At 44.7% G+C, this 21,479-nt stretch overlaps 1 protein-coding gene across 2 annotated transcripts in view; it reads right to left on the bottom strand.

The window, feature by feature from the left end:
* Positions 1–21,479, bottom strand: part of CLCN4 (chloride voltage-gated channel 4) — an 88,011-nt gene that overhangs the window by 48,884 nt on the left and 17,648 nt on the right. For both annotated transcript variants that reach the window (XM_032285887.1, XM_032285886.1), the window contains exons 3-5: positions 11,605–11,759; positions 9,085–9,184; positions 1,500–1,687 (exon numbers count right to left, since the gene is read on the bottom strand). In XM_032285887.1, coding sequence (XP_032141778.1) covers positions 1,500–1,687; positions 9,085–9,184; positions 11,605–11,748 — 432 coding nt within the window. In that variant the 5' untranslated portion in view covers positions 11,749–11,759. The remainder of the gene's footprint in view (positions 1–1,499; positions 1,688–9,084; positions 9,185–11,604; positions 11,760–21,479) is intronic.

The raw sequence follows: 21,479 nt of genomic DNA, 5'->3' as shown, positions 1-21,479 counted from the left end.
AAAAAAAAAAAAAAAAAAAAAAAAAAAAAAAAAAAAAAGTGAAGAGAGGAGATGTATAAATAGATTACATGTATCTTCCAAGATTAGTTCTAGCTTGAGAGATCCTCACATTACCCCTAATGTGAAGCTTGGCAACCTGGTTCCCCCTCACATGGCTTTCTGATCCTTTAATAACCCATAGTCATTGTGGTAACCACTAAAATGAGTTAGAAGTTAACTCTTTCCTGAGCTAAGATTTTAATAAAGCTCTGAAGCTCTAATGCTATGGGTCTGTGGTTCACCACTATTATCTCCTGTGCGTAGGGCATTCTCGTTCTAGAAGGCCCAGAACATCCTCTGTAAGGTGGTTATAAAATGCAATGAAAGATGACTGAAAGCACAATGAGATGCCACTTCATACTCACTAGGATGACTATAATCAAAAACAGGCAATAACAAGTGTTAGCAGGAAGGTGGACAAATTGGAAGTCTCATACACTGCTGGTGGAAATGTAAAATGATACAGACACTTTGGAAAACAGTCTGGCCACTGCTTAAAAGGTTAAATATAGAGTAACCATCTGACCCAGCAACTCCATTCCCAGGTATATACTCAAGAGAAATGAAACATATGTCTTCACAAAAACTTGTACAGAAATGTTCATAGCAACATCACTCATCATAGCCAAAAAGCAAAAGCAACCAATGAATGGATAAATAGAATGTGGCCCATTCATACAACAGAATATTATTTGGCCATCAAAAAGAATGAAGTACTGGTTCACGCTACAATAGGAAGAAACCTAGAAACATGATGCTAAGTGGAAGAAGCCAGACACAAAATCCACACATTGTATGATTTCATTTATTTGAAATGTCCAGAAGAGGCAAATATAGAGAGACAAAAGGTAGATTAGTGGTTGCTCAGAACTGGCAGGTTGGGGTACATGGGAGTGACTGCTAATGGAGACAGAGTTTTGGAAAGGATGATGAAAATGGTCTAAAATTAGATTGCAGTAATGGTTACAAAACTGAATGTACTACAATCATTAAATTGTACACTTTGAATGGGTGAACAATATGAACTGTGAATTCATCTCACTAAAGCTGTTACTTTTTGTAAAGGATAACTTAAAACGATATGTTCTCCTCAATTAGAAGATATAAAAGTCAACCCTATTTCTTCAGCATGATCAATAAACCACCTTCGGTAATAAAAAATAAAGCCAAATATGACAAAGCCAAATACGAGGGTTTACATACAAACACACACACACACACACACACACACACACACACACACACATTGTGCACATTAAACAGTGGGGAAGGGTTTTGCAGGTAAAGCTCGAGTGACAGTATTAGAGCTAGAAAAAGCCAGTCATCCTAGTGTTAAGCCACGACCTTCAGAACAGGCACTTGAAGGTGAAATCACAGACATCCACAAATCTCCCAGCAGCATTCCAAAGCATGTGTGGAATGGCAGTGGTCCCCAGCCAAGACCCTGCCCAAACACCCACCTCTGACTGATTCACCAGCAGCTCCGACCATTTCTGCCACAGGGGACACTTGTCTCTGTCCTCAAAAGTGGTCTCATTAGAAGTCCAACAGCACTGCTCATGGCTGTACCAGAAGGCAGACAGGCAGACCCCCTCCTTCAGATCCGTCATCCAGTCCACGGCGAGATCGATGACTCCAGCCAAGGTGCCTGGAAGAAGTAACATGAGCCATTAAGAGGAATCGTCCCATGATGTAACAAGAATGAGACCAGGTGCAACATGGCGGCCAGGCAGGGACACGTCAGCAATGATGGCCCAGATTCCAGAGCAGGCAATAAACTTGCAATGCGGCTGTCACTTACATAGGAAGCCTCTTTCATTAACCTTGCAGCACTTGAACATTTATGGTGTGGGCAAGGCAGCATGAGCCCAATGAGAGATACAAAGCTCAGTAGCTTCCACTGGGTAGGAGAGACAGGCAACTTCTGCAATTCTTCCTTTTCCAAGTTTATGACATAAGGTATATATACCGTAAAAAGACAGAACTCTCTAAGCAGCTTCTGGGACAGGATCATAGAATTCCACACATTAATATTTCTCAGGGAAACATGATAATTCAGACAAAATGGACTCATAACTACGACAGCCTCACATCATAAATGAGTAAGGTTTTGCCACCAAATGAGAACCAAACTTGGGAAATCCTGTTTATTAGAACTCTCTGCATTTTTTTAAATTATAAAGAATTATGGGTCTATAAAACTAAATAATTACTTTAAAAGCCAATGGAAATGGAAGAAAATGGAATGTGCAGTTAAATGGATCACAAAAGGCGGCCTTGGGTCTCTTTCCAGAATAATGCATTCTAGTCTCTCACAAAGGCAGAGAATGCTTTCAAGCATCTTCATTTTTCAGCCTTTTCACTGCATTGTTATTATAGGATCAGTTCCACATCCACATCCCCACTGAAGGCATCAACACCTGGCATCAGCGCTCACCCCTCCCTTCTCTTCTGGTGTTGCATCAGACGCCGCTGACCTCAGCTCTACATCTCCTTCCTCCTTGGGGCCTCTTTCTTCCCATTCCGCTTTCTTTCTCCTGTAGCTTCAACCTCTTCCTCTCCTTGCCATCAGTATTTAAACATTAAAAAAAAACAAACCCTCCCTGGTTCCACTTTCCCCTCCAGTCACCATCTAATCTCTTTCCTCCCCTTGGCACGGTCCATTCCCTCAACCTACCAGTAAACTCCCATGCAGCTAAGGCAATGAATGGCCTTATCTCATTATGGCCTTAGCTCATTCCTCTAGAACAGGATCCACAAACTACAGCCCACAAGCCAAATCTGGCCCACAGCCTGTTTTTGTAAATAAAGTTTTGTTGGAGCACAGCTACTCCATTCAACTACATGCACTCTGTGGCTGCCTTCATGCTACAGTGGCAGAACTGAAAAGATGAGACAGAAACCACATGGGCCACAAATCTGAAAATATTGACTGGCCTCTTGCAGAAAAAGTTTGCTGATCCCAGTTCCAGAGCTCTCAGTATCATCTGACTCTGATGACCACTTCACCCTTCTAGAAACATCTCTTCCCTTGGCTTCTACATCATTCTCTCCTGCTTTCCTCCTTGCTCTCTGGTTTTCTCTGCCTCCTCTAATCTTTCTGAATCCTCCACCCAACTTCAAAAAGGCCATTTCCTCAAAGCTTGACCCTAAACCCTTTTCTCATTTTATACTATGCTCTCAGCCACGGCAACCTTATTCACATCCTTCTATTTGCTATTAGGTATAAATGTAGATCTCAAGCTATGCTTTGCCAAGCACATAGAGCCCCCTGCCTATATTACAAAGCCAATCATGACACAGCCCAGCCGTCAGCTTCCAATGCCCATGGCAGACATCACCAACCAATAATGACACACTCTGTTGGATTCCCCTTCACAACTCTTGGCATACCCATGTCAGATACCACTAATCAATCATGACACACACTTGTGGAATTACCCTCCCAATTCTTTGCAGCAGAGCCCCAGGCAGTCAAAGCTAATGAACAGGCATTGTCAAAAAACACAAGAACATAAGTCTATTTGCCTTCTTGGGTCTACTAGATATCTCCACTTCAGCCCACTGCCATCCGACACTGAACTAAAGCATCCTCCTCCCAGCCTCAGCTTTGTCCCAGCTGAGAGTGGAGCCCACCATTGGCACGCTACTGTGCAAACTAGAAATCTGGGGAAGCAACCCCTTTCCAGGCAAACCTCATATCCCAGCAGCTCCACCTCTGAAATCTCTCTCAAATCACTCCACTTATCCCCATCCCCACTTGGGCTATCTTTCAGATCACCATGTTGAAGTTATTACTGGCTGGAATGCTGCAGAAGCCTCCTCTCTGGTCTCCGGCCCCAGTCCTGCCCCATCCATAGCTTCTCCACACTGTGGTCCAACAGGCTTTCCAAATGCCAAACTGACCTGTGCCACTCCCCTATATGGAAAGCCCTGCTATGGTTACCCATTGTTCTTGGGAGAACACCCAAATCCTCAACAGGTTACCCATTCTGACAGCTGGCCCCTCGGATCTCTCCAGCTTCACCCCTTTCTCTCACTAACTCCCCACACTCTGCCCACTCCATGTTCCTGGAATGTGCCACGCTCTCCTCTCTGCACCATCTCGGCAAGCACTGCCCTCCCCTCCTGTCAGACTCCTGCTTTTCGTCCAGATTCCAACATTCATATCACCTCCTTTGGGAAGTCTTTCCTGATTTCCTAAGCCTGCGTTAGGCGTATTCCCTGGCATTCCTGTGGCTGCCTGTCCTTCCCATCACCACAGCTCTCACATCCTGATATCACAATTAGCTTTCTTTCTCTCTCTCTCTCTTTCTCTCTCTCTCTCTCTCTCTCTCTCTCTCTCTCTCTCTCTGTGTGTGTGTGTGTGTGTGTGTGTGTGTGTACTTCCACTAGTCTATAAGTGCTAGGTAAGAAAGGTTTCATTACCTGGTTATCCTGCCACAGTGGGGGTCAGGCCTGGCATTCAGACCCTGTGTCCACCCCAAGTGGGCAAGGACCCTATCTGTCTTGTCCATTGTTATACCTATGTCAAGTACATAGCTGGCACTATATATCCATGTTGAATAAAAGATTGTAATAAATAAATGAATGAAAAATCAGAAAACTCAGGTCCATTCATTCATTCAAGGGATAGTTATTGAACATGTGCCTACTACATGCCAGTTACTAGTCCATATCTTGGGAATATAGCAGTGAAAAGAGTAGACCCAAGTCCCTGCCTTTGTGGAACTGCACCTGGGACAGGACACTGGACAAAATAAGTACATTAAAGGTTCCGCTAAAAGGTATAAGGGCCAGGCACAGTGGCTTATGCCTGTAATCCCAGCACTTTAAAATGCCAAGGTAGACAGATCATTTGAGGCCAGGAGTTCAAGACCAGCCTGAACAGCATGACAAGATCCTGACTCTACAAAAAAAAAAAAAAATTAGCCACATATGGTGGCACGTGCCTATAGTCCCAGCTACTCAGGAGGCTGAGGCGGGTGGATTGCTCAAGCCTGGGCTATAGCAAGCCATGATCACACCAGAACCAGACCCAGTCTCAAAAAAAAAAACCAAAAAGGTGATGAGAACTAGAGAGAAAATATAGTGCACTACAAAGGTACAATGCCTCTGAAAATGGTCTGGTGGTTCCTCAAAAAGTTAAACACAGAGTTACCATTTGACTAAGCAATTTTATTCCTAGGCATATACCCAAGAGAAGTGAAAACATATGTGCACAGAAACACTTGCACAAAAAATGTTCAAAGCAGCATTATTTAAAATAGCCAAAAACTAGAACAACCCAAATACCCATCAATGGATAAGTGGATAAACAACATGTGGTCTATCTATATGCTGGAATGGTATTTGGCAATGAAAAGGAATGAAGTACTGACACGTGCTACAACATGGACAAACTTTGAACATATTATGCTTAGTGAAAGAAGTTAATCACAAAGACCACATATTGTATGATTCCATTTATATGAAATGCCCAGAATAGGCAAATCCATAGAGACAGAAAGGAGGTTAACAGTGGCCTAGAGCTGGAAGGGGGACGGTTGGGGTGCAGGGGCTTGATAGCGAAAGGGTATAATGGTTTTTTTCGTGATTATAAAATTCTTCTAAAATCGACTATGGTGATGGTTGTACAACTCTGTGATACACTAAAAACCACTGAATTGTATACTTTAAATGGGTGAATTGTATGGTATCTGTGTTATATTTCAATAAAGCTTTACATACATACTATATATACCCATATAGCAGGCAACGGGGTTGAGGCTCAGAGAGGGAGGGATGTAATTTTATCGTTTTTTAAATTTTAAATATCAGACAAGTTTGAAATTTTTAAGCATGCAATTCAATAATGAAATACTTGGTTTCAAATATAAAAATATATACAATTAGTCTCATTGAGAGATATCATTATTTCCTGATTTGTTTATTCTTTCATTTTTAAATTGATACATAACATTGTGTGTTTTTATCCTGTACAACATATTTTGAAGCACATATGCCTTGTGGAATGGTGAAAACTATTTCCTGATTTAAAGTTGGAAACTGAAACTCAATGAAAAGAAATTATACATGCTTAAAGTGTTTTCTCCAGATCATGAAACCCTGGATGCAAGCTTGGTTCAGCTTAATGCTAGTTTGCAGAGTTAGCTAAGTAAACACTGCCCCCTAGCAACAGCAAGCAAGAGCCATAATATTTAGTATTTCATGAGGTCTTTCCACAGGGTCAACTTTAGAACTATCCAAAGGAAAAACAAAGGCACAGGGCTCATTATCTTGATCTTTTTAACTTTTTAAAACTGACACATAATAATTGTGTATATCAATGGCATGTTTTTATCGATGTACACATTACAGAAAGATTTGATCAAGCTAATTAAAGATTCAATCATACTGTTGCTTTTAATGGCAAAAACCACAATTACCTTCGCACCAATCAAATAAATCATCTCACCAATTTATTTTTGTGGTGAGAATGTTAAAGTCTATTCTTTTAGCAATTTTGAAATATACAATACATGATTATTAACCGTGGTCACCATGCAATTCGACAGCTCACTAAAGCTTATTCCTCCAGTCTAACTGAACCTTACACCCTCTGATCAATATCCGTTTCCCCATCCTGCCCCCACCCCTCCCAGCCCCTAGCAGCCACCTTTCTACTCTGTTTCTATGATACTGGTTTTTTTAGACTCCACATATAAGGGACATCTTGTGGTATTTGAAGAAGAACGTGAAGATGGGAGGGTCCTGCAGATATTCAGGAGCAAACGAGATGATCACCCCAAGTTTCATCACTACTCATTCATTCGCAATTCCCCTACTGCACACCCAATCTTCCTTGCTGAGGCTGGTTATGACTGCGCTGCAGCGGGCCTCAGCTTTCTTTCGTGGTCCAACAGTGACACCTAGTGGTAACTCCTGATAAGCACCTGCCGAGATGCTGTGGGCCTACCCATAAGGAGAGTCCAAAGACAACAGCCACTGAGGGGACAGCCGGCCAGGCGATGAGACCCGGGATCCTCTCCACTATTCCAGCGAGGAAGGGGGAAGTGAGTGGGACATGGCTCTGACTGTCGCTTCAAAGTGCATTCAAATCAAAAGAACACTGTAGCCCTTTCATTTCAGCGTCACCCATTCTCACCCTCCCATGTATTCCCCTGCTGATGTGCCCATGGGCTCTCCTTTTGTCCAGCGGTGCTCACACCTGGCTGCACGTTACAATCACAGAGTGGAGGGGCAGGCTGCATTCAAGTCAGAGGTCCTCTCCAGAGACACTGTTTAAGTGAAGCCTGGGCAGCAGCATAATTTTTTAAATTCCCCGTCCTAATGAAAATCAAGTGGATAATAAAGCCAGCTGGTCAAAATCAGATTTGTTAAAGTTAGCCCAATTGGGCTTCTAGGTCAGTCAATAAATTTAAGCTGTGCTGTTATCAGAACGTCTATTACTATTCTGAGTTTCTTCATTTACCCTATTTATTTCTCCTTCCTATAAGCCAAGAATAATGACACACTATAAGGTTTTATCAAATACTCTAAATAAGGACATAAAAATTCATAGCAAACTCCCACTTGGCCTTCAAAGGCCTTCATAGAAGCAGCCAAGCAAAACTGGTCATCCAATACCTTGTGACAATGAAGTCTAATTCCCTGCCCTGGCTGCCACCAGTACATGATGGGAAATGCCAATGGGAAAGAAAGGACAGACATGGAGAAGTGGACAGACAGCATCTGTGACTGGTAGGAAAGGATCCCCCCTCCAAGCATTCCTCTGAACTCTTTATGGGACGCTGAGGCAGGTGAGGAAGGTAGAGCTCTTCCGTGGCAACCAAGCCCCTCCTCCGATGATCTATGGAATAAATCAAAGATCACCTGGAAACTGAAATCCCCTGTACTCACAAAACTCTATCTGTGCCCCATTAGTGTTCGTCCTTCTTAGAGCATGTACTACTATGGTATAGTCAATTCCCTTATCCGTTCTCTAACCATAACTATTATGTTGTTATATGTAGGGGATTATTATTAAAAGAACCTCTTCATCATGCCAAATTTTTTATTCTTAGACATTAACCTTCTTAATCTCCTAAAAGGACATAAGTTTTAGGAAACTATTTCCATGAAGGGCTGGAGTGTTTGCTATTAAAAAGATGGGTTTCCCCTCCAGATAGCATCCATTTACTCTGGAAACATCTACTGCTCGCAAACATGGTGTTGGGATTCTAAAAAGGAAAGATGCAGAGTCCCTGAGGGTCAGGGGCCTGCCTCAGCTCCCGTGGGTGTCCAGCATGGTGCTCAGCATTGCTGAATGTTTCAAGTTCATCCCAGAGCCTACCAGTAGTAGTAAAAGGAAATCTCATATGACGTTTTGTTATTGAAGATCAAAACAGTCCCTGATTTTGTTGCCATCTACATAACCAACTACAACAGAACATAAAATATGTGCTTGGCTGGGCTCAGTGGCTCACGCCTGTAATCCCAACACTTTGGGAGGCTGAGGCAAGAGGATGGCTTGAGCTCAGGAGTTCAAGAGCAGCCTGAGCAACATAATGAGACCCCCATCTCTACAAAAAATAACAAAAATTAGCTGAACATGGTGGCACGCATGCCTGTGGTCCTGGCTACTCAGAAGGCTGAGGTGGGAGGATTGCTCGGCCCTGGGAGGTAGAGGCTGCAGTGAACTGTCATCATGTCACTGCCCTGCAGCCTGGGCAACAGAACAAGACCTTTCTAAAAAAATGTATGTTTTCAGTCAAATCCCGTAGAGTAAGAATATTCTGCACTGTGTGGACAGGCCACCAGCTCTGTCATCACAGCTCCACAAAGGCCTGTGCCTGGGCTTGTGCCTTGGGAATGCCTTATGGATGATAGATTTTAGGTTAAATATATAGTCATGCATTTTGCCCTTAGATATTTCAAGTAATAAATCCCTCCCACGAGAGTAAAAGACACACGTTCCTTATTCCAAACCTCCCAGAGCGTTCATGTTTTGGGGTTTTGGCCTCAATAGCTTCCCGCAGGAGTGCTGCGTGCCCATCCACGTACCTGCCAGCAGGCCGATGAGCAGCATCACCACCCATCCCGACCAGGCATCCAGCAGGCTCTTGATGAACTCCCATATGGACTCCTTGCTCTTGCTGGTGATCTAGAACAAAGCAGATACAGCAGCTGATCTGAATGTATTTTCTAATTCATGTTTTTTTCCTTGAAACTGTTTCCTCAGGAAACAGGGTAATTAAGAAAATAAAATGAATTTTATCAAGTAGCTAAATTCCCACTGTTGTGATTCTTTCAGCTATGTGCTGCAATGGTAAGATGAGCTTTCTACTCTATAGAGCTATAAAGATGCCACAATAGTCTCCAAAGAATTTGAGCACACACACAAAGAATTCACTTAATTAAAAAACACGTACTAAATGTGATTTGATCTTCGACAATTTAAAAGCTGTGCTGAAGGGGAACATTGGTTCAGTGTCTCCATTCTGAACATGAGTTACTATCTTAACTTACATTGCTAGGTTTCATTAAAAAGCCTCTTCAACAAAGACTTCATCTCCTCTTTGTTTTCAAGGTTAAATTTAACAGCACAAACTTAGAATTAGCTGCCATAGATCACGTTTACCATATCAGATGGACACATCTATACACACCTCCCTGTGCTAACAGAATTGTATGCACCTCTGAGATCATATTTCTCTCATGGCCTTTTAGAGCAGTGGTGGGTAAATGTTTTCTGGAAAGGACCAGAGAGTAAATATTTTGGGCTTTGCAGGCCAAATGGTCTCTGTTGCAACTTCTCAACCCTGCCACTGTAGCACAAAAGTAGCCATAAAAAATATGGAAATGGATGGGCATGGCTGAGTTCCAACAAAAGTTTATTTACAAAACGAGGTGCCAGCTGGCTTTGGCCTGTGGGCTGCAGTCGGCTGAGCCATGCTCTAGAGGGAAAGCTGCCTCAATCCCATGTTCTTGCATGCTAGAGCCAAGAGGCTGCAACATCTTCATGACTTAACCTGACTCCCTTCACATTGCCCTCCTCTTTTTATGCCAGCCCTCGTGAAGCAAGGTGACATGGTCACACTGTCCATGTCACTGCTCACCCTCCTCTGAAGCAGCTCTCCCCTCACTGCCAGCCCCCAGGCCGCTGGTTTGCCTCCTACCTGACCTCCCCATGGAGGATAACCTTGTGAGCAGCCCCCTGCACAACACCCTCTCCATTCACAGGGGACCGCTCTTAGTGGGGTCCCCTCTTGTTGCAGGCTCCCCACCTGCCACCCCTGGACCTGGTAACTCTGGGCACTGCCTAGGGTCTTGACCTCCTCCTCCCTTCTCTTTCTGTACACACAAGCCACCATGGCCGCTTCTAAAGCTTCAGCCTCCACTTGCAGGCAGGGACCTCATTCTCCCCCTGGCCCTTCCCTCACCCTTGAACCACAGAGTTCTCGCCACCTGTGATCACCTGTCCCCTGTGTAGCTCAAGCCAACGCATCTACACAGAACCCATTGGACTCCCCGCAGTCGGCCAGTCTCCCTTTGCTTCCTCTAGGCATCAAAGACATCATCCACATCAGGCCACAACCTAGTGTTCCATGACTGCACTTCCAAGACCCCTCTCCCCTCCTGACCCCAGCACCTCCCCTGAATCCTGTCCGTGGCGCCTCAGAATGCCTCTTGACCCTGATCCCCTCTCTTCACCTGCACGTCACTGCCTTCGGTCTCCTGGACTCATTTCCAAGCTTCCTGCTTCTCCCTTTGCAGTGCATCTTTATTGTCTTCTATGGCTTTCAGCACAAAATACAAACTCCTCTCCACCGCCAGCATGGCCGTCCCCCATGTGGTCCTGCTGCCTCTATTTCCACACTCATCCCTATCCCTCTCCTTGCAGGAATCCTCCACCAGACCCTTAGAGCTTCCTGAATTGCCCAAATACATCACATTCTTTCATGCCTCAGTGACTTTTAAAAGGGGGCCATTCACCCTGAAGAGCCAAGACTTCCAGAGATGCAAAAAAAAGAAAAGTTTTTAAAAGGGGCGGGGGTTCATTCCTGATGTTTAGAATCATTTCCCTTCCTCTGCCTAGCAAAATCTTAGTCATCCTTCAAGACTTAACTGAAATGTTACCCTTTCTGAAAAACCCTTCGCTAACCGAACCTAAAAGATCACACAGCACTTGACAGACAACCATTGCGGTCCATTTAAATATATACCGATTGCCAACTAGAAGCCAGGCACTGTTATATGTGCTTTCATATACACATAATCTCATTTTCTCTTCAGGCATAATCACCTCCATCCTCATGGATGAGAAAACGGGGTCCAGAAATGGCACCTGCAAAGCTCCCTCCCTCTCCTCTACACCACATTCCCTCCATATGACACAGCGTCCTGCCCAAAGTGCCTGCTAGTACAATGATCTCATGTATCTGCTTCTCCCACTGGCTCTTTTCTTCTTTAGACCCTAACCCAGCACATGACATGTACGTGGACCTAAGCCCCAGCTCAGTAACTTTTGAATGAAAGCATTGCTTAGCCATTTGTAGTGTGTCCTTTCGTAATGTCACCTACCTTCCTGTGTCTGTCAGTGTCCCGTGACTTTTCCCTTAGCCAGTCGATGGTGTGGAAGTCCTCATACGTCCCCACGTCAGGGAATGGTTCATCGAGGAAATCCATCAGGTTTCCAGAGCCACTCATTGCTCCCGCATTGACCATGCTAATTACACCTGGGCAAGAAAACTGGTGGTTAAATATGTGAGTGGGACATGCCACAGACATGGCAGAAGAATAATCCACGTGTCCTATTTTCTTATATAAGAAGAATTATTTCAGCATAGGCATCTCTGCTGTAATGAAATATATGCACATTCAATTATCATTACTCATAGAAGTTATGCTCTATAAAGTCATCTCAAATACTAAATTACTGAATGCTGAACTACTGTTACCAAGAGAATACAGAGCAAGATTCCTGCAAACCTTTGGTCACGTTTTCATCAAACAATCAAAATGTAACTTGTTTATGTACTTCTGTTTAAAGATACTCTATTTAATAGATATTGTAGAGTCATTAACATTGACCTCACAGCCAGTAGCACTATCACTCATGCCTGCATGAGGCTTCTCCATAAAACATGTTACAGCCCTCTTATGTTCAGGAACACTAGACAGCTTCCCAGCACTGCACTACAGGGCCATTTTCAACAGCAAAATTACCAAAAAAAAAAAAAAAGCACAAAACTGAAAAACATGGCACTAAATAGAATACGAAAAGCATCCTTGCTGACAGGAGGAGAGTGGAAGCAGGAAGGCAGAGCATCGCCCTCTCAGACCTCAGTGAGAAACAGGTGCTCCTGGCACTTCCTGTTGCTCTACACACACACATATCTATGAACAACCTCGAAAGCTCTATGAGTATTGATCTGGGAGCTACACATACATTTTAGCCAGTTGGCAAATTTGCAAATATAGAATCTGCAAATGAGGATCAATTATATACATTCCTGAAAAACCTCACATTCTGCAAAAGCAAGGTGACCAGATGACAGGGCTACAGGGGCAAATAGGGTTTAAATGAAAATAATGGCAATCAAACCAATAATTGGTTCCCCTGGGAGACAGAGTGGACCACTCAGGTAGGCAGCCTGTGTGGCTGTCAACGTGGATATTCAGAATGTACCCCAACGGCACAGTGAAAATACTGGCTAGACTTTAATGAGCTGGTTGGAACCCAGGCAATCTGCAGAGGGCAGGAGCCCTCTGCGTGAGTGGGGCACCTTGGAGATGGACAAGGGAGGTGGGGCAACCTGTCATGAGCCAAAAGCCATGAGAGGCTGGTGGCACACTGCCCTGGGCAAGGAGCTCTGGGACAGATGCTCATTATTAATGTCTTAAAATGCAGTCAAAAGGGTTCCTGCTGCCAGGGCAGTGGCACGGTTGAATGCGTGTTCCTCTCCTGTCCAAGATAATAATTCCACTCCCATTATTCCAGCTCCCCTCACCTAGAAAACAATCACAAGTGAACCAACACCATCTCTCATATTCTCCCACCATCAGAGCCTGATCTGCGGATTGCACAGGAGCTCATTTTACCTGTAGAAAATTCTTTGCAGTGGGACCAAGGCTTACCACTAGTTAGCAGAAAAAAGAATATACTCTTACAGAGACAAGAGGTTGGATTATGCACTAAATAAAAATTACTTTGGCAAAGAGCATGGAAATTTGAATTATAGGATAAGGACCACAACAGTACTGGAATAGATGGTTAAAAAGTTGAAGGGTGGTTATAAAAACATTTGAGTGTGGGCTTCTCTCATGTATTTATATATCTAGAGGACTCAACTATGGCCTGATGAAACTGCATTTTAATCAAACTGAAGAGTCACTACGGGCAAAGTAGGGTAATCACCTTACAAGCAATAAAGCGGTCACAGTGCTTGATTTATTGATCATAAGTGCAACATGGCTGCTTTAAAACTTTAAAAGTTTGAGGTTTGAGCCATGCCAAGTTGAAAACAATACCCACTGATGAGTGCCCAGGGAAGAATCACATTGCATAAGTCAGTAGCAACCAATGACATTAGGAAGAGAGGAAAATTAGAAAGCAAAGATTTCATTCTCATTTCTACACGAACAAGATGAAAATAACCTCTTAATATATGTGGTAAAGAATATCTCTGAGGGGAAAAGAGACAACAGACTGTTAACCCTCCAAGGGAGCCCGTGTCAGAAAACCCCAGTCAGCAGATAGAACTTCAGGGACTTGAACAGTTTATTAAAAAGAAGTTTATACTACCTAAAATTTAACCACACCTCTTGTCAAACAACTACTTCAGGCAATAATGCTTGAAACAAAAAGTCACTGTAGAGAACAATCATATCTTTAAACTTCAATGGAACTTGTAGTGGTCCTGAGAAGAATAAACAGGCTCTGATCTGCAGAGCCTCAAAGGACTTCGCTGGGAACCCACAAGGAGGTGGTGGTGTCTATTGTGAGGTTGCGGTTAAAAGATCATGTAGGGGCCAGGCACAGTGGCTCACGCCTATAATCCCAGCACTTTGCGGGGCCAAGGTGGGTGAATCACTTGAGGTCAGGAGTCCAAAACCAGCCTGGCCAACATGATGAAATCCTGTCTCCACTAAAAATACAAAAATTACCTGGGCGCAGTGGCCGGCACCTGTAGTCCCAGCTACTCAGGAGCCTGAGGCAGGAGAATCCCTTGAACCAGGGAGGTGCAGGTTGCAGTGAGTCAAGATCCCCATGTGGTCTCTTCAGCATGTGACTTTGGGTGGCAGTATTTCTTACCCAGAGGCTCTGGGCCCCAAAGCAAGTGCGTTAAGAGAGAGAGAAGGCAGAAGCTGTACCACCTTGTGTGGCCCAGCCTCAGAAGTCAGTCTCTTTTGCCACTTGCTCTTTGTTAAGGCAGTCACAAAGTCCCACCTAGGTTCAAGGGAAGAGGAAGTGGGCTCCATCTCTTGATGGGGAAATGGCAAAGTTCTAGAAGAGCACCCAGAAATCAGAAGTATTATTGTGGCTATTTTTTTAAAACATACAACCAACCACCCAACTTACAAAACCTTGACAAATAAAGTATCGAGAAAAAAATGAGGATTATCCATCCTCATTTCCTAGATAACTTCCACAACCTGTTGGTATGTTTTCTCTGTAGATGTATCTTAAAACAAATTGGTCCTAAGACATATTTGGATCTTCAATATTGTACTTTGTCCTTCTATATTCTGATGTTTATCATAAGAGAGGCAGCATCACACACATACTAGTTAAAACACAGAGTCCAGAACAGCACTGTGTGAGTTCAGATCTCAGCTCTGCCACTTATTAGCCATGTGATCTTAAGCAAGTTGCTGGACCTTTCTTACTGTGCCTTAGTTTCCCCCATCTATGAAGTAGGTATTGTAGCACTGCCTGCCTCAGGGTGCTGTGAAGAAGATGGAATGAGCTGACATTTGTAAGGCAATTTGTGCCTGGCATATGGTTAGCGCTTCATAAATCTTTGTTAAAATGAAAATCATGTTTCATGAAAACACCCCTTTCTTAACCCCCTGCATGTTGCCTCATTTCTGAAGTTGATCTGCTCACTCCTCTGTTGTCTGTAGCTGACAGAGGGGACCCAATGGACTCGTTCTGCTCAGGGAGATTGTGCTGGTCCAACTGAGCTTCTACGGGACCTTCTGTAGGCTTCCACTTACCAAGAATCAGTGAGGCCATTACATGAATCTATATGTGACAGTCAAAACATCTTTTCCTAAAAACTCCTCAAAGCTTTTACTTTGAGGAGACTGTTTAGAGACTGCTTTCTTTCAAACCTGAAATAAAATACCTCTGTTCAAAGTGGTCAGACCACTAACCAAGAGACATGTATGACTCTCCAGTCTGGCTGTGTGACCACAGCTGACTCTTGCAGCCCCTGCTCTCGAAAGCCAGGACCCTGGGATGCTCCCTCTCGTGCCCCTTCACTCCAGTACGTGGCACAGGGAATGAAACAGCACCAGCCCCTTTCACCCTCGCAGGGACAGGCAAACCTTTTGTCATTAATTAAAACTATTTGTCTCTGCTACAGATGATGCTTAGGCCTGGGACTTTACAGAAAGTTCAGCGCTATCTTCACTGTCAGCTGTGATTATCTATCATTACAGAGCAGAAAAATCCTAAGAAACACACTCTTCAGTGTCAGTGAAATGAAAATTTTGAGATCCTCTGGGTGGTCATGTCACATCCTCAAAAGGGATCCTCTCAAGTTATCACAATATTTGTGACCATTATGGCCCTTAACACCTAGAAGTGGGGACCAAGAACTATATATAAAAAGGAATACAGGTAAGCAGTGAAGTCTTTTTGAATGTTTTTTGTTTGTTTGTTTGGTTTGATTTGGTTGTTGTTGTTTGTTTTACTGCTCCATTTCTTTGGCTCGGAAACAATGAAGTCTTGGAGGAACCAGCAAGGAGCCAACAGTCCATGCTCAGCTAAAGGAATGGGCCACAGTGGCTACTACAAAGATTCCTGTTTTTCTCCAATCAGACCAAAGGAAAACAGACATCAGGAAAATGGAAGTGAAGTCAGGCATAATCACAGGAAAAGTCCAGGAAGCGAGTTATCTAGGATCTTTCAGTTTATCCTGTTTTTCCTAGAACTGCAGTTTTAGTAAACAAAAGTAGCAAAATTAACATGCCCATGTTAGCTACATTTTAGAAACTGCTCTGTGCTACTCAGCTGGCTTGGATCTAGGGTAAGGGTCTAGATTACCTGGGGGAAGTCAGCCCCTCCCCCATCTGTAACTTTCAAGATATCTGCACTTGGAGGAGCAGCAGGAAGAATGTACGAGCAGCAGAAGAAAGGTCTCACCTTGAGATCTTTTCCTTCTGACGTGTATAGCTACACGCAGGTCTGTAGCAGCAATCTCTTACAGCATTTTTAAAGAGGTAATTCACACCATAAAATGTACTTTTGTAAAGTGTACAATTCAGTGGTTTTTAGCAAATTCACAAGGCTGTCCAATTATCACCACAATTCAATTCCAGAACATTTTCGTCTCCCTAAAAGCAACCCCCTACCCCTTAGCAGTTGCTTCCTTCTCCCAGCCTAGGCAGCCGCTAATGTACTTTTCATCCTATGGGTTTGCCTATTCTGTAAGTGGAATCATGCAGTATTGGCCTTTTGCCTCTGGCTTCTTCCACCTAGCATAACGGTTTCAAGGTTCATCCAGGCTGTAGAGTGTATCGGTGCTTCACCCCTTTTTATTTATTGCTGAATAAGATTCTGTTCTGTGGCTGTATCACATTTCGTTTATCCGCTCATCAGCTGACTGCCATTTGGGTTGTTTCTACTTTTGGGCTATTATGAATAAGGCTGTTAGGAACAGCTGTGTACAAGTCTTTGCATGGACATATGTTTTCATTTCTCTTGAGCATATACCCAGGAATGGATTGCTGGGTCAGATGAGAACTCTATGTTTAACCTTCTGAGGAGCTGCCAGACTGAAATCACTTTTCTTGAGTAAGCCTTTTATTGAAGTAAACATCTATTCATAAAATGCAAAAATCACAAATGAACAGCTCCACATTTTCACAAAGGGAACTCACCCATGTATGCAGTACTCAGATCAAGGGACGAAATGTGACCAGCCCTTAGCCACCCCTTCATGGCCCCCTTAGTCCCTGACCCACCACTAAGGGTAGCCACTATCCCAACCTCACACTGTAGATTACCACTGCCTGCTTCTGAACTTTAAAGAAATGAAATTTTGTTTCCATCTTCTTCCGTTCTACATTATGTTGTAAGATCTACCCATGTTGTTCAGTGTAACTATTTGTTCATTCTCTTTGCCCTGTAACAGGGACCACCAAACGTTTTCTGTTAAGGGCCAGAGGGTAAATATTTGAAGCTTTCTGGGCCATGTGGTCTCTGTCAGGACTACTCAACTCCACTGTTGTCATTGGAAAGCAGCCAGAGACCATACACACATCAATGTCTAGTGCTGTGTTTCAATAAAACTTTATTCACAGACACTGAAATATGAATTCCATATAATCTTCATGTGCTGCAAAATATTATTCTTTTGGCTTTTTCTCAACCATATAAAAAAGCAAAACCGTTCTTAGCTCATAAGCCAAAAGCAGGCAGTGAGCTGGAGTTGGTGCATAGGATCATGAACTTGGCCAACTCCTGTTCCACAGTCTTTGACGGAGGAATCAACCCCAATGTAGTTATCCATTCTACTGCGGGTGACAATTGAGTGCTTTCCCATTTGGAGCCATTACACTTCGTGCTGCCATCAGTATTTACACTGCCCATAAAACGGTGTGGTTGAAGCCCTTCCACCTGTTCCCTCTGTCCTCTGCCCAGCAATGGCCAGGTGCCACAGAACCTGCCAATGTTTATGCCAGTATTCCCTTCCCAAATCAGACCATGTCGGATTATTTGCCAACTTGCTCTATTAGCTAATCTCCAGAAGACTTGGACAGATGGAACAGAAAGTCATAACTCAGATTAAAAGATTAAAAGTCCTCAACAAGCAAGGAAGGCCACCCCAGAGACGAGTCCTGGCAGGGTCCCCTGCTAGCATGGGCAGGGTAGAAACTGCTACTAAAACCACGTCCGGCTCCCATGGGCCTGTCCCTCAAGCTGTTCCTGCCCCTCTCTCCTTCCTGTTTCCTCATAGTAACTTAACTGATAGTCAGGGGGTTGCAAATCTTTCCCAGAAAGGACCAGATGGGAAATCTTTTCAGCTTTGCAGGACGTATAGTCTGTATTGAGATTACTGGACCGTGCCATTGTAGAGCAGAGCAGTCACAGACAATATGTAAACAAAGGGATGTGGCTGCCTGCTGATAACACTTTATTTACAAAAACAGGAACGGGCTGGATCTGGCCTGCAGGCTGTGCTTTGCAGGTTCCTGTTTTACACCATGGGTGTTTACTGGGCATCTGCTACCTGCCAGGCCACTGTCCGAGGCACCAGAGCTACCAGCACATTTGCGGCCCTCACCTCCCAACAAAATCATTGTGATCCACAGGGATAGGTATAATGCAAAGACAAGTGGCCACAGTCATTCCCCTTAGGATTATTTAAGGGAAGGAATGAGTTTCCAGAAATGCAACAATGCAACTAAAGGATGTCAGTAGCAACATTTCAACCTTGAAGCTTTGGGAAAATAAAAATTAGTTCCCATTACACACACACACACACACACACACACACACACACACACACACACAGAGAGAGAGAGAGAGAGAGAGAGAGAGAAAGAGAGAGAGAGAGAGAGGTTTCTGTAAGATCCTACAATCAAAAGAGTTTCTCCAAGTAATTAGTGATCTGAATGCTTCAAGATTCCAGGTGCCTTGGCTCATGAATAAAAATATGATCATATCACAGCGTTAACAAAGTGTTAAATATCATCACAGTTACCTGTAGTGTTCACATGACACCATGAAAAGCACAGGACACAATAGAAATTCTAGAACACAGAGCCAGAGGAGAGGGCCCAAGAACATCAAATTCAGAGACAGGCCATGGTCAGATGGCATCTAAAAATAAACACCTCGAAAGCTTCCTTTCTTACAGATTTTCCAGGAGCCCCAATGACTCATCACAAGCAGCCTTTATGGAGTTTCTGTTCTTCTGACCTTGTAGATTATGAGAGGTGCTGAACTCAGTGGCTGCTAGCTGCCAGCTCCTTGATGCTAGGGGCCCCTAGTCTAAGAGGGGGCTTCACTACAGCCCCAGACAACTGCTAGTTCAGCTCCTGCTGGTCCAACAAGCCTGTATGAGGAACGCACCCCTTTTTCCATCTCGTCCAACCTGTAACTCCTCCCTCATTGAAAAGACCTGTAACTTCTCCCTCATTGGAAAGAGAAGGCAGAACAACCCTCACCAGCCTCCCAGGCCTCACCTGCCATCCTCCCCGCGGCCTTCAGGCCCTTAGCTGGAGCTCCTACCCAGGTCACCGCAACCTCCTAATTGCATAGCCCATGGCACCAGCTCTGCCCAAGTGATGCCAGGGTAATTCCCTCTCTGACCCATGGCCATTCCTCTGTCACCTTCAGTGGCTTCTCATCTACCCACCCTTTGACTCAAGCTCTTCCCAAAGTATGCTTGCAATGAACAAAGAATACACAGCAAAAGAATCTGGATGCATCCTCTGTGTGATCCCATTTATGTCATGTTCAAAAATGGGCAGATATAAACTACAAACCTCAGGAATGTAGAATTCATTGGTAAATCTACAAAGAAAAGTAGAGATGTAAACACAATACAAGTCAGGAGAGTATTTTGAGGGGCAGGGAGGTGAGGGGACTGGGGAGGGGACAAAAGATGACAGCAGCAACAGTCTTTCCTGACCTTAGCAGAGGCATGATGACATGGGTGTTCCTTTTACAATTTGTTCAGCTATATGGCAGTGTAGGGCAACCTGGAGGGGAGGAAAAACTCAAAGAAGTGACAGAAAGGTAGGGTTGACAGTGGGGCACAGGGTGGGGGGAATTAGGGGGCAACTGGTCTCCGCAGATGGCCATGGGTGTCACCAGCCCTGCTGGGCTGCAGTCTGTTCGCCTGTAAAAATGGGCTAACAAGACCACCCTACTAGGACGGTCCCGAGGAGTGTTTATAAAATGCCGGCCCTGGAACAGGACCCACTCTTCATTGCCACACAGCAGATATTTGCTAAATGAGCCTGTTATTGAGTGAAAGCTCAGCAGAGGGCTTGGCTCCCTAAAGGGTGCTAGAGTGGTCCAAATTAGCCATTTGTGCCTTCCCCAGAACTCTCCCAGTCCCCTTCAATTGCTAACAAAGCTGGCTCCTGGCCTGGGGGGAGGGGGCACACAACCCAATCTGGCCAATGACAGTGCTCCAACCACCAGGCACAGTGAATAGCTATGGGGGTGAGCATGGGACCCGTGCAGGGCCGCACAAATGGACGAGGAGAAGAAAGGAGGTCTCTCTTTCCAGAGGAGTGGCTAACTTGGAGCCACCAGCCCTACCAAGGGTCTACGGCAGGAGGAAATGAGGCCAGAGGCAGACACCAAAGTGTCCCCTGGAGACCATCTGCCCCAGGGGACACTTGACAATGCCTGGAGACATACTCGGTTGTCACCACTGGGGAGAGGGATTGCTATGGCATGAAGTGGGTAGAGGCCAGAGATGCTGCCCAACGTCCTAAATGAAGGACGGCCCCCACAGGGAAGAATGATCTGGCCCCAAATGTCCACAGTGGCAGGTTGTGAGAGCTGGAGAACAAACAAGCCGGAGACCCAGACAGACGTCTTCCAGTTCCTGAGCCCAGGCTCCCTACATTCCAGAAGATTCCCTGGGTTTCTTTCCCAGCTTACGTCACCTAGACCAGCGCTTCTTAAATGACAACGTACATGCGCATCCCCTGGGCTTCTTGTTAAACTGCAGATGCTGAGTCAGCAGGTCTGGGGCAGGGCTGAGGCTCAAGTTTCTCACAAGCTCCTGCCCCAACAGAGGCACTTTGAATGGCGAGGAGGTAACAAAGAAAGAAAAGAGACTGGGCTGACTTCAGAAATCAAGGAGCCAGGAGCAGAGGACAGAGAAAGAGCCACAGAGGGAGGAGATTAAGCGTCACGTGCCTGGGAGGCTGAGGAAAGAGAATTCCAGAAAGGTACTGCCAGGGAGCCCCATGGTTCCCAGATGCACAGCCAAACCACAAGGGAGCGTTTAGAAAGCCCAAGGAGCAGGCCCCGCCCAGAGTCATTAAACCGGGGTCCCTGGGGCAGCACCTAGGCATCAGCATTTTTAAAAGCTCCCCAGGTGCTGCCAATGTGCGGCCTTGGGGGAGCTCTGACTTCTACCTGGATGAACCATGCATCCCTTGGGGTTTTTTTTTTTTTGAGACAGAGTTTTGCTCTTGTTACCCAGGCTGGAGTGCAATGGCGCGATCTCGGCTCACCGCAACCTCCGCCTCCTGGG

This window comes from Sapajus apella, unplaced genomic scaffold (genome assembly GCF_009761245.1).
Source record: "Sapajus apella isolate SASKATOON/1434 unplaced genomic scaffold, GSC_monkey_1.0 scaffold17, whole genome shotgun sequence".
In the NCBI taxonomy this organism is placed as follows: domain Eukaryota; kingdom Metazoa; phylum Chordata; class Mammalia; order Primates; family Cebidae; genus Sapajus; species Sapajus apella.
Note: the sequence above shows the minus strand (reverse complement) of the source record. Positions and strands in the feature narration are given on the sequence as shown.